This window comes from Haemaphysalis longicornis, unplaced genomic scaffold (genome assembly GCF_048455015.1).
Source record: "Haemaphysalis longicornis isolate Haplotype H1 unplaced genomic scaffold, Haemaphysalis longicornis Haplotype H1 scaffold_7, whole genome shotgun sequence".
Classification (NCBI taxonomy): Eukaryota; Metazoa; Arthropoda; class Arachnida; order Ixodida; family Ixodidae; genus Haemaphysalis; species Haemaphysalis longicornis.
The window spans coordinates 116,030,933-116,051,871 of NW_027526422.1; the positions used below are offsets into that span (position 1 = coordinate 116,030,933).

At 49.0% G+C, this 20,939-nt stretch overlaps 1 protein-coding gene across 1 annotated transcript in view; it reads left to right on the plus strand.

Annotated features, from left to right (window-relative positions):
* Nucleotides 1-19,356, plus strand: part of LOC144146852 (mediator of RNA polymerase II transcription subunit 27-like) — a 45,768-nt gene extending 26,412 nt beyond the window's left edge. Inside the window, exons 7-8 of the mRNA XM_077678804.1 lie at nt 3,446-3,523; nt 17,979-19,356. Coding sequence (XP_077534930.1) covers nt 3,446-3,523; nt 17,979-18,113 — 213 coding nt within the window. The 3' untranslated portion in view covers nt 18,114-19,356. The remainder of the gene's footprint in view (nt 1-3,445; nt 3,524-17,978) is intronic.
* Nucleotides 19,357-20,939: the final 1,583 nt, after the last annotated feature.

Below are 20,939 nucleotides of genomic sequence, written 5' to 3' on the forward strand. Positions count from 1 at the left end.
TAGACTGGAAAAAGTGCACAGTGCCAAGCCCTTGAGGTGGCAGTATTGCGCCAACCTCTAAGAAAGCAAGCCAATAGTAGCCAATGGCCAAGCCAAGACCAAAACAAACAGCCCTAGAAGAGGGGTAGAGAACACCACTGGCGCATTTTACCCATCATCATCACCACTTTTTTTTTAACCAACAAATTATGTTTTTAGTGCTAGTCCATAACGTGCCCCTCCTGTCCATGTGCGTCAGTGCAGCAGAAAATCTGAAAGTCTTTTTGCATTTTTGTAACCTAAAGAAACGTCTTTTGTGACTGGATTGGAGTTGAGTGTGTAGCCAAGGGCTGGATTCTTTCAGCTTGAACGAAGTTGTATTCTTTCTTAATGGCCCCTTTAAAATCGAGTACGCAGCCAGTGTGAACAGCAAAAGAGGAAGGGATTGGAATGGCAGCAACGAGATACCGGTAGTGGTGGGCTATGCAACGAAAGACAGGCAGCCAGTGCTGCTGCTAAAGGGAGCAGACCTGTCCACTGAGGCAGTTAGGACACGAGGCACGGTTCACGCAGTGTGCGAGGAACGTGTGGGAAATGTCGTGTTGGGGACTTCTTAATTAGGCCGGAGCAAGGCACGCGCGTCGGGCAAACCTTCATGTTCGCAAGGGAGAGGGGCCAGGTGCTCATGCATTCTTAAAGGGGCCGTGCAGACAAAATACAAGTTTGATTTATTCGAAAGATTTCGTGTTTTGTAGCACCCCGCTTGTCCGGCAGCAAATGCTGCCATCTCCACAGAAAAATTAATTAAATTAGATTAACATTTTGATTCTCCCGCCAAATCGTGTGCTTTTATGACGTCTGCCCTGAAGTCACAATAGCGTGTAGTCAAATGGACTTCCAGTGCATCACTAGGCTGTGCAGCCTTGCTTGCCGTCAGTCCTCCCAGATGGCGCTACCATAGTCAGCCGTGGACTGTTGTCCGTTGTTGCTTTTGTGACAAATGTGTAGCGCCCCCCATCCCTGATATTCGTTGGCCGCTAAGTTCAGTGGCCCCACCAGGCTCGGTGGGCAACATTGTGGGTGGCCGGTCAATAAACGCTGCCGAGCACGGCTGCTCGCGGTCAGTCACCGTCACCACCAGCACGCTGCATGTCGTCTCTCGGCTGGAGGGTATCCCTACCCTCCCAGGTTCATGAACGTGGGGCTAAATTGTGACAGCTTTGTTTTTGACCATATTTGCACCCGGCTTGTTTTTGTTACGGTAGAAAGTAATCATTTCGCGAAACATGAGGTATGCTCGACAAACAGGGTCACGTAAAACAATGTCGCTTACACAATCGGCGAGTGTCGTGTAAGACAACTCCAAAGCAGCGGACTGCTGTGCAGCTAAAACAAGCATAGCGCTCCCAGTACCAACAGCAGTGCGGATTGGTACTTCTATGTTTATGCGTATTTTTGTAACCTTCATTGTTTACCGCACCATTCTTGCTGCCGTACAACGAATATGCAGCACATTTAAGCGCAAATACAGTGTAGACCATTTATAACGTAACCGCTTATAGTGCGGGACCGGATATAACGCGAGTTTTTGCGACCACCGGTTTGCCTCCCATAGAACTCAATGCATAAGCATACCGCTTAAGATGGGGTTGGCCGAAGCACAATACCGTTTATAGTGCGGTTTTTCGGCGGGTCTGCTGATCGACCGGCGCAGCTGAGGCATCGTTTTAGGGTAGCAAAAGAAAAAAGAAAGGATGAAATCGGCCATGTGACGCAGCGTGCACCCCTTGCCCTCCTCTAACGTAGACACCCAAAGAAAGGAGAGAAAAAAAAAGAACGCACCCTTTAGTTCGCGCGTACCTGATAACCACAATTGACCTTGCTTGATGCACCTCGGAAGATAGTGACAGACTCCCCATCCGCGCGCGGCAAGTTCATTTTATTAATCGTGAACCGCATGTATAGTGCCTATATTCTAGGCACTATACCGCATGGCCCGTTTTCGCGCACGAATCGTGCACATCGGCGTTGCGCGTCAGTTTTTCTTTGTTTTGTTTTTTTCGTGCTCGTATCGACTATTCCGCGCTCGCGGTGGCTTCTTCGCGTGGCAGTGGGAGGAGCCTGACGACTTGCACCAATGGGGAGACGCGTACCTAGTGGCGGGAGATTCGAAGCGCTCCGAGCCGGCTAGTCGCGCCAGAGATGTTTAGGCTTACCACCGCGTTATTTTTTGATGGGCGCTTTCACAAGCAGCGTGGATGGCAGTTTTTGTTCCACTTTTCGCCCACATTATTAGCTCTTCTCTTGCATGAGCATCTTCGCTTGCGCCCCGTGCGGCATTTCAGCGAGCGGTTAGAAGCGGTCACTGGAACTGCCGCTTCTTACCGCGCCGCCCACACCACGCCAGTTTATCCGCGCTGGCGTGCACTGCACGTTTTCGCGATACCAAATCTACCACGCGGTTCACGCTTTAGAACGTTGTTGCAGATAAGCCACCGCTCTTTCCCTTTCCGAACATTCGGGCCGCGCGAAGCCGAAGATTTCCACCACCAGTACGTTGCGTTGATAAGCAGCCGCCTTCAGCATCGTGAACACAAGGCGGAAAAAAAAAAAAAAACCCCACCCCGCTGGCGTTCTTATCACGTCTTGCGGCATCTGTTCATAGACGCTAAAAACGCAGCCATGGTCTTTCAAAACAAACACAACGGAAGTTAAAGCCGCGCTCGCCGTTTGTGAGACTGCGCTTTTGCCCTGCAGCAGCGGCTGATGTTAAAAATACGTAATACGAAATATCGACCGTGCCTTCGTTTTTAAGTGCTGTGCGTTTGAGTGATGATAAATATAGGTTGACTTGAGAGATAGGTGGCGATGTGGTTGAATTCGCGCGTGTTTTGGTTATAGTGCGGTACCGCTTATAATGCGGATTTTTGCGGCTCCCGCGACATACGTTATAAGCGGTCTACACTGTAGCTCCTTTGGAAAGCTTGTAAGCCGTGCCTAATTTGCGTTTGCTTTTGTCGCCCTCAGCCAATCACACAGCTGGGCACATATGACATCATAGGTTCTGTAGTGGGAAATGAGCTAGTGAGTCGCATGGCCATTTCCTTTTTTCCTAATTATATAGCTTATTCGAGCGGTGTGTGTTAAAAGTGGTGTCGGCATGGTTCTAACGAGGGAATCTTTCGAATGAACCGAACTTGTGTGTTGTTGGCATGGCCCCTTTAAGGATCCTGGTATGCATCTTCAAGCCATTTTTTTCCTACACACCCTCGAGCCAAGCCACTTCACTTGAAAAAGAGAGAGGATAGGAACTTGATGGCCTGGTTGCTTCGGGTTGCTTTGCGCTCTTTCTATGTTGTATTTATTTTGAAAATTGTTTCATTGGCAATGTGCCTACATTTTACAGCAGCAAAACCCCTTTCTGGTTGCTGCAGTCAAATTCTGCCTTTTTTTTTTTTTGTGGCAGGTGACCGACCATGCCAATGCTGCAATGCTTCACTTCTTCTCTCCTCAACTGCCTGACCTTGCTGTGAAGTCTTTCTTGGTAAGTAGCGGGAAGCTTTGAGCCACGGAGTGTTCTGATACAAAGGCATTGAAAAAGGGAACAAATGTTAGGAAGGTTTGGAGGTGGTTGTACAGCTGGTGGGTATTTTTGATGCGAGTTTCTGCAATGTGACCTGTACAAAGGGAATTCATAGTGTACGTCCTTACGGGTTCTCTAAGAACAAGCCGTTCCTTTGCGAATTGTCTATACTTGCTCTCAAGTGGAACCCCTGTACACACTGTTGCCCAAACAGGTACGGTGAACCCATTGCCTTGCTTTCCATTGGTGTCTTTTTTTGGCTTACTGTAAAACTTGTCACAGCCGTTGAAATTTTCTGGAAACCAGGCCCAACTTTTGGCAGCTCCAAAATGCTTTGCACAAGCATTGGAGCAATAAGGGGATATTTCTGTTTGCTCCATTTGCAGGTATAAATAAGCACATGTTTCGTAATGACCCTGTTGAATTTTTTTTAATTCGCACTTGCCACCCCCTTATCACCATTGTATTTTGTTAACGTCATCCATACTGTGTAGGTAGAAACAGTGCAGCATAAACTTCTCATCTATATTGTGTGCACAAAGACGGTACAAACTCTGTACAAAATCTGTACAAAGAAAATCTCTACGGTACAGATTCTGTACAGTACACGGTACAATATGGTACAAAATCTGTACGGTACGGTACGGTATGAAATCTGTACGATATGGAACAAAATCTGTACAGTACAAAATCCAAATAACTATCCGTACAAACTGTTCACGGTTTGTAGAGATTTTTGCTAGCTCCCACCAGGTACGAAGGTCATCATCATGAGTAATGCAACCAAAAGAAATGAACTGTTTCTCTATTCTCAAATTCATTACTATCCTTTTCTTTCTACGAGAACAATCTGAGCAAGTAAGTGTCATGCTTTCTCAGATACTGCACGTGCACAGATGTTGCGATGTAGTCACTGCAATTTGGAACGCAAAGCAAGGCAGGAACGTTGCCAGCTCATCTGAAGGCCGAGAGTAATGGCAAGATTTCGTTCACTGCAAATCAGTCGGATATAAAAATTGTGTTCTGACCAGACTGAAAGAGCGTGGCCTTGCTTGCCCCTCTAAATTATTGTGCACTGACTGTCATGGGAATTCTCAAGCTCCAGGGATATCGAACGCGATAAGTAACACAGGCTGGTTGCAGTGCATTTTTACGCTGGCATTCTTTAGTGGAGAACTGAAAGCGAGAAAGAAATTTCGTGAGGCAGCTAGTTAAATTTCGCCTCTCCATCTTCTTGGCGAACTGATGGAGGCGAAATAGTGATGTTCTTTTGATGTGCGAGCCGAGAGGACGATCTCGACTCGCTCCGATGACCGACGACCGATGCTTGGAGCGGGTGAGGGATGAGGACTGCCTTCCTTGCTGGATATTAGGTTTATTTACATTATTTACATGACTCCACGTTTACATCACGTCAGAGTGACGGCTACATTGTCACTCTGACTGCAGCAGCCTGTTCGGCCGAGATCTATGCTAAACTAGATCCCCTCTCGACCGACCTCCGACAAAACCCAACACTCTGGTTTTGATAGCAAAAACTCCGCCTCCAAAAAGGGGGCGTTCAAGAAAGAGAGAAAAACCTTTCAAAACAATTATTACAAACCATTGATTGGCCACAGGAAACAGCCAATCGCATACATGTCCCCACCTGCGGTCACGTGACCTAACGCTCTCTCTTACACACTCATAGTGCGTTTCCCGCGAACGCCATAGCACCCGACAAGCAAACACAGTACATATGTGGCCTAAGTGGACACACATTACGTTCAGCGGGCGGCATCTGCACAACAGCCAAGCCGAGGGCCCAGAGCAGTCCCCGCGCGGCTGACCTCCCTCCGCGCGACGCCTCCCACGAAGCGTGCGTCTGCGCGAGCGGCGGGACAATGAGGGTTGCTAATTCCCTCCCAGACTAAAGGGGCGCCGCCGGCCACCTGAACAGACCACGGGGAGAGACGCTGCCAGCCGAGGCGACCATCGTCGAGGCGAACGACCCGTCGACGAAGAGCGCCCGCCGCCGGAGTCGAAGATTTCTCAAACTTACACCGCGCGCGCTTTCAACACTAAGAGATACGATCATCTGGCCGCCCGTCAGCCTGTTATGCCGAATGACCCTGCCACCCTCGACGCGACAGAGGCACTCAGGCTAATCGCCCCCATCCTTTGACACACAAAAGGACGGGCACAACAGCTCTCCGCAGCTCCGAACTTGGCGTCCGCGCGGCTACATGAAAGGGACACGGGAAAGTAGCCACCAGCGGAGGCGACGCCAATACATGGGCCACCGGCGGCCTTCATTAATTACATGCGGAGCCCGAACTTAACACCTCCGCACTAAGAATGTTGTCCGTACACTAGCTGTACGTACAACATTAACTCTCACTGCACGTTATGTCTTACTGCAGAGCAAGAACTAAACGAAACGCGCTCAAGCCGTTACGCGGGTACACTACAAAATACAATGCAATACAACAATAAAAAAAATTAACCCGCTACACACCAACCCAACCAGCACAAAGCGCCGGCCAACTGCACAAAAAAAAAAACGGATGCAACACGGCATACTCAGTGCTTTGGCCTAGCCATGGCTTGCGCAACATCAAATAATAACAAAAGTGCTCAACTACAGGGCCCGTGAGAACAAACTCGTGGCACCCTCTACCATTAAAGGCAACCAACCCCACGAAGGGTGTAAATTTTCAAACTTGACCACAAAATGAATAAAACCATCCACTCTTAAACGTTAAGCGCATGCAGGAACATTCTTTCCCTCTAAGGAAAGAAACATACACCCAAACAAACCCCCCAAAAAAAAAATGAGGCTAGTCCTGTACCGATAACAAAACGTCTAAGAAAGTTCAGCGTTTCTTCACGCACTCGCGGACGCCGGTTCTTTCGGAATGCGACACAGATTGTTCGTCCCGGTTGCGGTTCACTCGCTGTCCACATGCGATGTACTGAAAGTTCACTTTTCAGTACTTCAGACCCTAGTTCGCACACAAGCGCCACAAGTGGACCCTACTTGCACATTCCATGGCCCACCATGACCACATGCCAACGGCACAAATAAAGGACAGCACTCGCCATTGTACCCCAAGGTAAACTCTCTACCGTGCTGTAACCGCGGATCTACTTCACAAGAATACAGCGTTAAAAACCGCCAAACCGCCAATTACACGCCTTACGACAGCTGAACGCAACCAAACATGCACACACAAAAAGAAAACTAACTACAAGGGGGAGAACGACAGTACAGGTAAAACTAAAAATAATTCTCATCTGAGCGATCCATACGCACCCAGAGAAAAACACGCTAACAACTAAGTGTGCGCAAAACAACCTGACCCCGTTCTGTCCAGCACTGCACACTATTCAGCGCAACCCCCCTTCCACGGCGGCACACACCGACCGTCGCACGGAAACTGATTCCGTGTTGTGCGCCACCAGCTGATTCTACGCGAACCCTGGTTTGGCTCGCGGTGTCCTCTGCTCCCTGGAGAAAAGGAACACCCTACTCGGCGGTAGCGCGTGCGACGATGTCGCACCTGCGCCGCCCCACCTGCCCCCGCGTCCCGCGTTCTCGCGCCTGTCGGAATCGACCTACGCGCAAGACGCCGCGGGCCGCCCGCACATTCCTGCTTTGCGCACGGAAGCTCAACGATTAGGCGCGCCGTTCCGCTGCCCTTGCATGACCCCTGCGCCTCCTCTGCCTCCTCAGAGATGAGCATGCTTTCTGCAGCTAAGACTTCCGTCTCGCGAGATTCTATGATCTCATCTGTAGCAGTGGGGACGCCAACGTGTTGCACAACAACTGGGGTGGCCTCGGCCACCTCCACTACATCCCCACTCTCCTCATCCCGTGGCGCTCGAAGCGCCCACGAGGGAACAAAAACTGTGAAGACATTGGTATCCCCCTCGAGTTTACCAATCCTGCGGAGCTTCGCTTTTTCGTAAGCGATCTCCGCTCTCCCTTGGGCTAATTGAGCGCTAAGCTCCTCAGCCGTCCACACGGACGGGCTACCCGTGCCCCTGCTACCCGCTAGCCTTGCTTTTTCCAAAGCGTGCCGGGCATTTTTGAGAGCTAATTCAGCTCTCAACTCCTCAATTTCGAGCACAATGGCACTAACCTTCCGGTCGGTGCCGCGACATCCCGTTAGCATAGTGGCCATGGTGAACCCGGAGAAAACAAATCAGGGCCCACCTGTGCCCGCTCCGGGTTCGGCCGGGTCGCGGTGTCGCTGGTGCAGCAGCTCGTGGACCCGATGCGCCGCTCTCGCCGCTGGGATGGGGCCGTGCTCCCTGGGCCAGAGCCCCCGAGGCCTCCCGCTGAGGTGTCGCCCCGTTGAACCGCGGCTTCCGCCGCCCTGGGCCAGAGCCCACGAGGCCTCCCGCTGAGGTGTCGCCCCGTTGAACCGCGGCTTACGCCGCCCTGGGCCGAAGCCCCCGAGGCCTCCCGCTGAGGTGTCGCCCCGTTGCCATTGAATCGCGGCTGCTGCCGCACTGAGCCGAAACTCACGAGGCCTCCCGCTGAGGTGTCGCCCCGTCGATGCTTGGAGTCTGGCTCGTCGTTGGTCGGAGCCGAACCTTGCGTTGAAGGAGTCTCTCCGGAATGCCCCACCAGCTCCAGCCCATGGTCGTGGTCATCCTGTCGACTGCGCCAGTTAAATTTCGCCTCTCCATCTTCTTGGCGAACTGATGGAGGCGAAATAGTGATGTTCTTTTGATGTGCGAGCCGAGAGGACGATCTCGACTCGCTCCGATGACCGACGACCGATGCTTGGAGCGGGTGAGGGATGAGGACTGCCTTCCTTGCTGGATATTAGGTTTATTTACATTATTTACATGACTCCACGTTTACATCACGTCAGAGTGACGGCTACATTGTCACTCTGACTGCAGCAGCCTGTTCGGCCGAGATCTATGCTAAACTAGATCCCCTCTCGACCGACCTCCGACAAAACCCAACACTCTGGTTTTGATAGCAAAAACTCCGCCTCCAAAAAGGGGGCGTTCAAGAAAGAGAGAAAAACCTTTCAAAACAATTATTACAAACCATTGATTGGCCACAGGAAACAGCCAATCGCATACATGTCCCCACCTGCGGTCACGTGACCTAACGCTCTCTCTTACACACTCATAGTGCGTTTCCCGCGAACGCCATAGCACCCGACAAGCAAACACAGTACATATGTGGCCTAAGTGGACACACATTACGTTCAGCGGGCGGCATCTGCACAACAGCCAAGCCGAGGGCCCAGAGCAGTCCCCGCGCGGCTGACCTCCCTCCGCGCGACGCCTCCCACGAAGCGTGCGTCTGCGCGAGCGGCGGGACAATGAGGGTTGCTAATTCCCTCCCAGACTAAAGGGGCGCCGCCGGCCACCTGAACAGACCACGGGGAGAGACGCTGCCAGCCGAGGCGACCATCGTCGAGGCGAACGACCCGTCGACGAAGAGCGCCCGCCGCCGGAGTCGAAGATTTCTCAAACTTACACCGCGCGCGCTTTCAACACTAAGAGATACGATCATCTGGCCGCCCGTCAGCCTGTTATGCCGAATGACCCTGCCACCCTCGACGCGACAGAGGCACTCAGGCTAATCGCCCCCATCCTTTGACACACAAAAGGACGGGCACAACAGCTCTCCGCAGCTCCGAACTTGGCGTCCGCGCGGCTACATGAAAGGGACACGGGAAAGTAGCCACCAGCGGAGGCGACGCCAATACATGGGCCACCGGCGGCCTTCATTAATTACATGCGGAGCCCGAACTTAACACAGCTGAAGATGGGGAATGATGGGGGAGACAGCCCGTCACTGACGGGAAACCATCAGAGCAGTAAAAAACTGAAGTGGTTTATGGAGACCAAACGCACAGATACGCTCGGCGCAACTGTGTCAACAGCATCTGGGTTGGCCGGGGTCGTCATCGTTGCCCATTAGGAAATCAGCTTTTTTGCACTCCCTTTAAGGAAAGTGGATGAGGATGTTGTGGTTGCCTGTGTAATCACACATGATTTACATTTCACATTTTCATAAATGCGACGCGACAGCCAGTGGCTCCTTGAGCCGGAAATGACATCTACAAAGTGTAATACAGTGGAACCCTAATAATGCGGCATTCAAGGGACCACGCAAAAGTGTCATATGACCGGGTTACGGGTAAACACCGCTGTAGTAGGCGGTCTCATTCGACGCGTGGGCTAAGAACATACTTAAATTACTACCACGTATACTCGTGTGAGGGCCGCACTTCTTCTTCGAAATTTTTTGCTTGGTGCGGCCCTTACACAAATCAAGCTGATGACAGCTCACCAAAGGTCTGTACTGTTTCTGCAACAGTAGCAGAGTGCAAGGGAGTCACAAATGGCGTCCCAGGAATGTTTTTGTTACGATTTCATTTCAATATCGCTGTCCTCGTTCTCGGAAGAGCTCACCTCGGATTCGGCAGCCTCCTAGAGACGATCATCCTCAGTACCATTCATGCAGTTCGAAATTACACTCACCTTGAAGCTTCTTGCGACTATTTGAAATGACACGGCACGCCATGCACTCAAAATACACGCACACACTTGTTGGAGCGATGCTTGCTTCAGCCGTCCCGTAGGGATCCCCTCATGATGGCCCTCAGCCATCCACTCCGAGTAGCATCAGCGAAATTCCTTTTTGAACAAACGGTTAACACGGACGTTGAGCGGCTGCAGCACACTCGTCAGTCCTCCAGGAATAATGGTCAAGTCCATACGAGTCGTGGCGAGCCGGTTCTTGACGCAGTCCGACGCGGTCCATCAAGTGGCCCCTGGAGCTTTCCAGAACAAGGAGGGCTTTCCGTTGTTACAGGCCTCCAGGTCTGTTTGCCCAGATGGTTTCTATCCAGTCTACGATGAGTTCCTCGCGCGTCCAACCTTTTCCTGGGCATGTACGATGATTCCCTGACGGAACTTCTCTCTTTTGGGAGAGTCTTTCTCGTAAATACGATGTACAGCGGAAGTTTTCTGCCATCTGCCATGATGCACAGCATCAAAGTGCATCTTTGACGTTCTGCTCCAGTCGTGCGCGCGGACACACTTTTTGTGCCTTTTAAATCCACTGTGGTGCTTTCTGCTGCATCGAACCACACAGGAGTGTGGTCCGCATTCCTGATTTGGGTGAGATCGTACTCGTGCTCCCTCCTCAGACCATTCACAAAGCGGTGGAATTAATCACATGGCCCTCGTATTCGCTTGGAAGCTTTTGAGAAATCGTCGTTTGGCAGTGGATAGAGAGATGGTTGCGGTTCATAAATTGTGTAACCCACCCCCCGACTTGCCTTGAATTGTGCCTGGGGTATTTTCATGTGGCAGGCAATGTTCAGGGCTTTCACGCGTATCATATCAGTTGATACGGCATAGAACGTCCTTTCAAGTGTCGACAACATATATGGCAGGTTCGCCTTCGTGTTCTGGGTATTTGCACTTCTTCCCACAAAACGCCTTTTGGCTCCTGTTGGTAGTGGTGAGAGCATCTTTCTGCTTGATCCAGTAACGCATGCGGTTCTCATCTACGTCATACTTGCATCCCAGCTTCCCGCTTGTCATGCTCCTGGGCATATTCAATCACTGGCAGTTTAAATGCTGCGGTGAGCAATCTCTAATGCTCGCCCATCGTTCCTCACCTGCGCTGGCTCAAACAGGCCTCACTACTACGAACGAAGTGACATCGACGACATTGATCTGAACAAACGTGCCAACATACCGACACGATGCCAGCAATGCGACACACAAAGTAATACAGTTGAACCTCGATATAACGAACCTCGATTTAACGAAATTCGCGATATAACGAATTTTTTCAAGTTTTCTAACAAAATTTTGGTAAATGCATGTATTTTTGTCTCGATTTTACGAAGTAATTTTGTGCGGCGCTTTCGATTTAACGAAGTCACGGCAAGAAAGGAAGAACGAAATTCTGGTCGGGGCACGTTTTATTTTGCCTCTCAGGCCCTACATTGAAAAAATTCAGTACTCAAATTGACTCTTGAAGGCTAAAATGAAAGAAAAGCGGTGAAATCTACGGTTAACAACAATTAAAAGCGAAAAACGAAGCTGCACAAACCGCTAGCGGTCATAGACGGTTTAATAGTGCGGCCACTATTTTGACGTCTCCATCGTTGCCTACGCCAGCGCCCTCTATGCTTAGGCTGCCGAAGCCTACTTCAAGCTTTTTTTTTCTACGCGTCATTGCTCACGGTGCTGCTGCTCTAGGTTGTGCTCGCTGATAACCAAATTAATATTTTGTTCGTGCATCGTTAGGTGAGTCTTGTAAGCAGCATGATCACTGCAAGAGAAAGAAAAGTGTTCCGAACAAGAGCCTAAGGAAGTTCGGTGAAACTGACAGCCACCGAAGTGTGATGGATGCCATCGATGTTCTGCGGAGGCACGCAGGTGCACACGAATGTTTAAGACCTTGTTAGCGCTGTCAGCATACGAGCGTCACGTAAAGCCCGCCCTGGTCAAGAAACGCCAAGCACTGCTTACGGACTTCTTCACTACGGCTTGAACATCGAGTGCTGGTGGCAATAAATTGCTCTCTTTGAACGTGGTCATCTTCGTTTCACCAGCGTTCATTAGACAGCTGCGGTGCGGAGAAATCAGTTTCGTAAGGGCTCAGTGGGCATAAAAGTAATTGCTTGCCGGAAGATTTTTAATGTAAGCTTTCCGGAGCACGTAAGCGCTGCTCCACACAGTGAAGCGGTCCGCGTGTACTCCGCTCAACTCGCAATCATGGCTTTATCTCGAGTGTTGTGGTTGCATCACGCGCCCATACTGCAGAGCCTTTGTACATGAAAAAAATCTTTCGAAAGTTTCATAGCAGCCTTCCGCTGTTGGCCCGCCGCGCCTAAGCCTACCACTGAATGGACGAAAAGAGGTGTAACTTCGAACGAGCACCTCGGCAGGGTGAAGTTCACGGGACATGGACGCGGGTTCAGTTGACTAACAGCGGCATTTAGTAGTGACCGAAATGAAAAAAGAAAAAGTGGAAACATAGTCTGCTATCATATTTAATGAGGCGTTGCGGAAAAAGCACCGGTTTTTACGATGACACATGAACTACCGTCGGCTATGCGAATTCCATTGCCCAAGTGTTGAAAATCTTAATTCAAACAATTTTCGCGGCCAGTTTTAGTACAAATTTCGCTTTAATTGGAGAGGTAACTACATAGCAGTTGTTGCCTGGCGAGGGCCAAAGTGTTAAAGGAGCCATGAAGAGAAAATACAACTTCGTTTAATTTGAAAGAACTAGGATTCAGTATCTCACCAAGCTCCATTACAGCCCCAAAAGGTGTTTTTTAACGAAAAAAAAGCAAGAAGTATTTAAAAACTTTCAAATTTTGCGCCACAGTGACGTGTTATGAGCAAGCATGACGTCATACGGGCCAACAATAAAACATAATTTTCAGTGCGTTAACTGCACGTTAGCATTCAAGTGATGCGGTCAAACGAAAATAGAGGCCCCATTACAGACGTCGAGTCATGTGCCACCGCGACAGGTCAGTTAGGCGGCCGCCAATCGCGCAAACAAGGTTCCGTGACGTCATATAAAAGTTGCGGGAAATTGGCTAGGGGGTCGCGACTGCTTCACACGTTTTCTTTAATATCTCCGTTATTTGTTCGAAGATTGCGATGATATTCATATCATTGTTATCGGGACTAAGCAGTCTTTCTAATAAGCCCAACTTGTATTTTGTCTTCATGGCTCCTTTAAAGCCCCAATAACTGCTTAAATGAACTGTAAAATCGAAACCTCGATTTTACGAAATTCTCGATTTAACGAAATTTGCGGCCTCAAGTACGACTTCGTTATATCGAGGTTTAACTGTAATGGCGCCACCCATCAACGGCGAGGTTGGCGGAAGAAGATGATGATGATGCTGCTTAGTGGCTTCCCCTTTGTAACAGGTTGTCATTGCACAGCAACCTTAGTCGTAATGCCACTGTACAATCACCTCGCCAAAAAAAGAAAAAGAAAGAAAAACCTTTATGGAATTTTTGTGCTAGTCTGACTTGGTTTGCATGTCTTCCCAGATTCTTGTCTGGTCTTTTCCCACCAACATTGTAATCTTCTTTTACTAACCTCTACTGCTGCCCAATTCACTTTTCTGTTAACCTTTAAAGCCAAGGGCTTCGGGAAGCTGGATGGCTCCCTCACTGAGGACTGGATGGATATGTTTGCACTCCGTTACAATATGTCGCGTGGTTTCTGGCTCCCCACCACCATTTGAGCACAGTTCTTCCTGTACCGGTTCCCGGATAAGCGTTTTTGTCCGCACGCAACCCCCATCCGGGCTTCAAAAAGCAAGCACTCCCTTTGGTATTATCAAAGAACTTTTCCCTCGTGATCTCCCGCTTCCCGATTCTGTAGGACTTCTTTGCGTCCATCCGCTTTTACCAGGTCGTTGTCTCTGATTCTTTCACTTCATTTTTTATTGCCTTGGTCGCTTCCCCTGCACTTCCAAGTTTCATGTACTTTGTCCTGAGCCTTCTGGTTCTTTTCCTCCACTGTGTGTCCACGCTTTTCATGTAAAGATACCGTAACACTTTGGCCGCCCATCTCTGGCCACCAGTATTTCTAAGTCGTTCTTCGAAACATATTTTGCTCTGCGCTTCTCTCACTTCAAAGGAGGCCCATCCCGTGCCTCCCTGCACTGCCCCATTTGTTGCTTTACTGTGTCTTCCTAATGCCAATCGACCTACCGCCCTCTGGGAAAAAGCTGGCAGTGCTATCTAGCTGCAATTCAACTAACTACACCTTTCTGGCTGGACTTCTTGAATTTTTTTTTTCTTTCGAAATTTCCCCCTCCAAAGTATGGGTGCGGCCCTTACACGACGGTGGCCCTTACACGAGTATATACGGTATAGTTAGCACATTCTCGGGTGATTTGCAAACCCCTAGCTAAACTGCCAAGTTTGTACAAAAAAAAAAATTCCTATTTTGACACCCCACTGGTGGGGGGCGTCTGCACTAGCCCACCAGCTGTGCACTGTGCGCCACGTGAGAAGATAAGCTGAGAAGGCCCAGCTTATTTCGCAGAAGCAAATTGGGAGGGGAAAAGGCAAGAGTGTGAAACTGCCAAGGCCAAGTGAAAAGATCAACAGTACCAGGTGGCGATGGAAAAACGGCGAGAAAGAAAGGACCGTGGGGCGATGCGGAGGTTGAAACAATGAACAGAGGGGAGCGAGGGCATCATGGAAGGAAGAAACTTGGATCAAGCGGGCGGGGAAAGCGGGTGTTCGGTCATCGCCGGGAGGTTGTGGCATACAGTCGAGTCCACTTATAACGATACCATTTATTACAATATATCGGACATACTGATGAACAACTGTGGCACTGTGCACTTTTGCGTGATTTCTGTGGCAAAATAAACTGCTTATTATGATGCTTCAGTGCCGTGATGCCGGATATAGTGATTAAATCCAGTTACAGCGTGCCCTGAAAATGCGAGGTGCTGCCAGCCCTCAGTGCTGACTGCGCTGACGGCGTGCTCCGCGTAGCATCTCACATCCCGTCCACCCCTCAGAAAATGAGTCGACTGTGCTTCTGACGAGAAAGCGTGGGGAGCAGGGGGAGAGCAGTGTACCTCTTTGTTCGCGCACTAGAGCACTGCACGGGCCTGATTTTAAGGCCCGAGCCCGGCCCGAGCCCGCTTTGTGAAGCCCGAGCCCGACCCAGGCCCGTAACACCGAGCCCGGGCCCGGCCCGGGCCAAGGCATTCATAAGTGAGCCTAGCCCGGGCCCGGCCCAGGCCCATCGTCTGAAGCCCAGGCCCGGCCCGGGCCCGTCGTCTCAATCCCAGGCCCGGCCCGGGCCCGTCGTGTCAAGCCCACGCCCAGCCCGGGCACGGTGTTGTCTTGTTTTTTTTTTTTTTTTTTTTTTTTTGAGCCTAGGGAGGGTCCGCATGTGTGTGACCAGGCCTGGTCTTTGACGTTGAAGAAAATTTGTTTATTATATTTGGTCGAGTGTCTTCGTAGCGGGAAATCAGACGGAGCATCTAGTCTGTACAAGCACGCCCTGAATTGTAACGCAAAAAATTACGGTTTAAAAATACACGTACTCACACCGTCTGCAGTTCACGCCACATGGGCGTAATAATAGCTCGTATTCTTACACGAGAGACACCATCACCTTTGATGACCAGACTCTTGGCAACTTCATGTGGTTGTTTCGGTCACAAGTTGGTATTAATGAAATTTCTTGCTCTCCATTTGTATCCACGAGTATGTGCGTGCGTTGAAATATTTTCCCTGGAGTGGTTGTTAAGCGGTGGCGCTTCTCTAGCACGCGAGCTTGATTTCCAGCCACGGCAGCCGCACTTAGATTGGTTCGACATCTAAAACACATGTACATAGACATAGGTGCACAGCTCCAGGATGGCTTAATTAATTCCTTCCCCGCTGGGGCATTCCTTGTAACCGTATCTTTGATATGTTATACACCAAAATATAAAATCTTGATGCAGTACATAATATGTCATTAAAGTTACAGTATAGTGACCTAGCAAAACATGTTTTTAAAACAATGTGTACAACTAACATCAAGAAGCGGGTAAAAGTATACTCAGAATATTCAATTTTATGCTCTTTTCCACACTTCACGTCGGAACTATTGACGGCCGGGCCTATGAATTCAAGCCCGAGTCCGGCCCGCGGCACTGAGCCCGGGCCCGGCCCGGGCCCGCCGATAATCGACTTCGGGCGGCCCGGCCCGGGCCCTTGCAGTGCTCTGTCGCGCACTACACAGGCGTAGTCACCGATGTGCGCATTATGTAATTTCAATGCCGAGGGGAAACACCTGGTTTCATCTCAGCCTCTTGCATCACATATTTCCCACTTTGGGTTGCAAATGAATCGGTATAACATTTTTTTTTTTTTCAAGTCACTTTGTAATTCGAGGTAAGACTACTGGGGGGGGGGGTGGCGGTTTCCTGGGTGAAAAAGCTGCACAATTGCAAGCAGTTTGACAAAGCCCAGGAACCCACTACAAGGCTTAGCGACAAGCATGATCACCCAACTGCAAGCTTAAATTTTAATGTGCTTACGACTGATGAAATAAACGGTTAACACATTAATACAAAAAATCACAGTACATTACACGAAAGTGCGTAGAAAGCAGACAAGATGTGATGTTACATTTCTTGAAGGTCAATCTAAACGTACCGTATTTACGCGCATAATGATCGCACTCGCGTAATGATCGCACCCCTGAAATTCGTCGTCAAAATATGCCTTTTTTTTTCCCCACGCAATGATCGCACCTTCAACTTGCCGCGGCCATATGTCATATGTGCGCCAAATCTAGCTGTCAATGGTCGTGCTTACGTATGTTTCCTCCTCTTTTAACACGGACATGGCTACGTTATTGCCGCAGACTTGCCGGTATTAGCGATATTGACAAGCATGAGTTCATTATTGGTGTGGAAGAAACTCTCATTAAATGCACATACCGTACTGACAAGACAAAGAAAAAAACGCGCTCAGCTTGGTCGTCGGCAGCCGTGTCCTGTTTTGATGTGCCGCGCTGTGACAGCAGGAGCAGCCGCTATTGGTCGACCTTTTTTTACCTTGCAGCAAACTTGTCCCGGCTCGTTCCGTACGTCATGAAAACGCCGTGTTTTGCGTCACTTTGCAACGTGGTTGGCGGCGGAATTTTTATTATGTTTTTATTTATTATGTTTATTATGTTCTAGAGACCTATCGTAAGAATTCTGAGCTGCACCTTGATTGGGGTTTCTGTGCTGAAACATTTTAGGTGAAAAATTTACCTCGCTTAATGAACGCACCCCTAAATTTGCATCATATTTTTGGAAAAAAAAGTGTGATCATTACGCGAGTAAATACGGTATTTTCCAGAATATTGTCATGCAGTGAAGCTAAAGCAAGGTTCTTCTAGAACATATATTGAAGCGAAATTAATATACAAGCACCGAAGAAGCACACAATGAAGGGACAGGCACAGATAATTGTAGACGAATCGATTGCCACGGTGTTCTCCCTGGGAGCATTTATTTCTTACCATTATTCTTTCAACAACCATCGGATTAGATCGAAAACACTGGTGTTCAAAAACCAACATTGCGGTCTAGTGATGACAGAGCGAAACACTCTCCCTATAAAGTAAGATGGCCTGTGTGGCGTACGAAAGAAAGGACAGGAAAGGAAACGCACGTTCCTCTTCAAACACAGATAAGATAGATGGGTGTGGCTAGACACTGGTTACAAAACACTACTTAAACGGAGCAGAAGGCATGGTTCACAGATATGTGGCAGATGTCAAATTACGGAAACTTGGAAGTTCATCGAAAAATGAACGATATTTTTGTGTCGTGATGCAGCCTGTTTTGGGCTTGTTAACTGATTGCCGCATTGTTTTTTGTTTCTCTCGCATCAGACGTGGCTGCACAGCTACCTGCACCTCTTCTCAGCGCCCTGTCGGCGGTGCGGCTCACGACTCCAACACAGTTTGCCACCAACGTGGCGAGACTTGCGCAACTTGGACGTCTACCACGAGACCTGCCGGCCTTGAACACCCTGCGAGGCCGGGCTGCCCCCGTTCGCTGAGTGACCGAATCACGTGCGTCAGTGCGAGCGTTGTTAGAAATCTTGTGCAAGGGACTCGACGCCAGCAGTTGGTTTCAAACCACCTTTTGTATGGGAGGTGAAAGACGTTTCTTGGTACAGGGGAGAATTGCTTGTGTAAGAGAAGCTTGACTACCACACGCAACGATTGAGCAGCAGTGGTCTGTTTGCTGAAATGTAATTTACCATGGCAGTGTGTTGTTCAAAAGATGCAGGCGTGTACTGTGATGCCAAACAGTTTGTTTACTTTTTTTGGCAAGTTTTAAATAAGTAGCTCACAGGTGGTTGGCTGATGTCTTGAATGAGATGCAAACAGCTCTGGGAGGCAGTGCTTTCTTTTTTCCCCTTTCACAGAAGGCGAATGCATTAAAATAGGCCTCAATGCCTGAAATACTGCAAAATTCTGAGCAAGCGCCTCCCCCCCCCCCCCCTTGACGTGGGGATAGTTTCGCGGAATTTTGGGGAGGGGGCCCTTGTTCCGAACTGCCCAGGAATTCAAAACAGCCGCAGTACGTGAAAACTACAAATACTCAGATTATGGGTGGGGAGCGCTCGATCGGTATTTTACGGTAGGTCAAACGCCTTTAATGAGCCTGTTAAAGGTGTTGGATTACGTATAAAGCAGATGAGGAGAGTTTTAAGGCGGACTGTTGGTGTAGCTCTGAGCTTAGAAAGGTGAGACTGCACTGGTGTGTGGAAAGGACAAGAGGAGCAAGCTATGAATTTTGGAAAGTTCTTGATATTCGCTAAAAAGTGTTTGCGTAAACCTGAATGTTGAGAGTACTCTGTGCATGTGGTGTGTATTACCTTCATTCTTACCTGGTTTCAGTTACTTTTCAATGTGCCTGAATGTTTTTCTGAGGACATGCTTTCCCGAAACCAAACATTCAGTTTATCGTGAGGATGTTCAATCGTGCGTGGCTCAACCACTGGTGTCATTTTTATCTCTATCTGAAGGAAAAGTAGACTGTAATGTCACCATCTACGTCACTCTTTTGCACATATAGGCTATGGTGGGATGGAGGTTGGGCAAGACTTGGTCATGTGGGGCATTACATCACACCTGGTTGTATTAGGTGGATAAAATACTAGAATGCAAATGTTGCTCTGTGGCAGGAAGTATTAATGCATTACTTGTGTGCTTACAACCATGTGGAATAAAATTCGCAACCATTCAAACTCCTATCAAAGTGTGCAGTGTCTTTTGTTGCTGCTGTCGTCAAAAAAGCGCTCGACGAAACTCAGTAAAAATTACCTGATTTTTTTTTGTGTATCTGAAACTTATCTGAACCTATTCTGAAATGTGATTCCACATCTGTGACGTGATGTTCTGCTGTGTTGCTGATTTCCGACATGAAACACCTAACGACGACACTGGAAATCAGTAGAGAGAATTACTGGGTTGTTTATGTGCTCACTTGTTTTCTTTCTGGCTTTGTGTTGCTTGGTGTTGTGACGTTGCAATCGCACTGCTTGCAACCCATTGTTACATATGGGCAGGCATCCCTGAGCCGGGCTTTGTCGCCTCCGTCATGTGAGGTAGCGTGGTGGTGGAGCGACCAGCAAGAGATGTTGCCTTGGTGACAATGACCAGGAGCCGAAGGCAAACTTAACTAGTGTACTGCATGGCGAGAGTTGAGCCGAAGCAATAGAGGAACAATACCCTTCTGGGTGAGGTTACAGTACGGGACTCGGGCTGAGTGACAGCATTGATTCGCTGCTCCAAAACGAACAATCTTCTGTGCTCAGGGCTTCGTATTTATACAAGCGCTAACGGTCAAACAAGTTCTCCCCCTGCTTTGTGCACACGGCGCGAACGTAGTACAGACACACTTAACGCTCTTAACAGTGTTTGTGAGGGATCGGTAGTAGCGATGCACGCTGAGTCTGAGAGAGGAGGGAGAGGAGATCTCCGCTGTGGCATCCGCGCGTCTGCCGCTGCCAAAGTTTGAAACACGCCGACAGCGATGCACCAGCGATCTGACCGTTTGCAGGCACACGTTGCGGCTTGTTCGAGGCTGCTTTCTTTCACACCAGGGGACTCCGCAAAACTTTGCAGGACGCGCAAACATGGTAGCGACGCGCAGAATCGTAGCATTGGTCAGATGTTATATTACGATAAACTGCTGGCATGTTGTTTGGCAGCCTCGGCATTTTTCATATGCACTCATCCCTCAGTTTTGAGCTCACCCCTAGTGATTTAGTGTGTGGGAAAATGCTTTGCATTTTAACGACTGCGGGCTTCAACCTAGCCCACCTTTGCAGACCTGCAAGTCTCTTGCCCACCGGGCTCATGCAGCCTTCTAGAAACCTTGAAAGCCCTTGAATTTGAAATGCTTGTTTTCGAGGCCTTGAAATTCCTGGAATTTTTAAACCACTGAAACTCCTTTCATTTCCGTTTTTAATTAAAGCATAAAAACAGCATTAGGGTATGTAAAGACTGAGTGAGTGTTTGTAGTTGTTTGTAGGTTGATAGTTGTTTTCAGCGAATGGAAGTTTGCATTTTGTAACACACTCAAAGTGCTTATTATACGTGTAACTTTAACAACAGTTATGAAGAATTGTCAAAGAAAAAAAATATGGCCGGAGCCATCATTCTAAAAAGAAGACTTTCCTGAAGATTAGTCCTCTTGTTGAAACGTTGGCTCCAGCAACATCCCCATTTTTCAACGATTTTTCATTCTTTAAAGCCTCTACCATCTCCTGAATGTGTGTCATTTGGTTTGCAATAAGCAGCTTAACCCTTGAAAACTCGCACAAAAAGCCTTGGAAA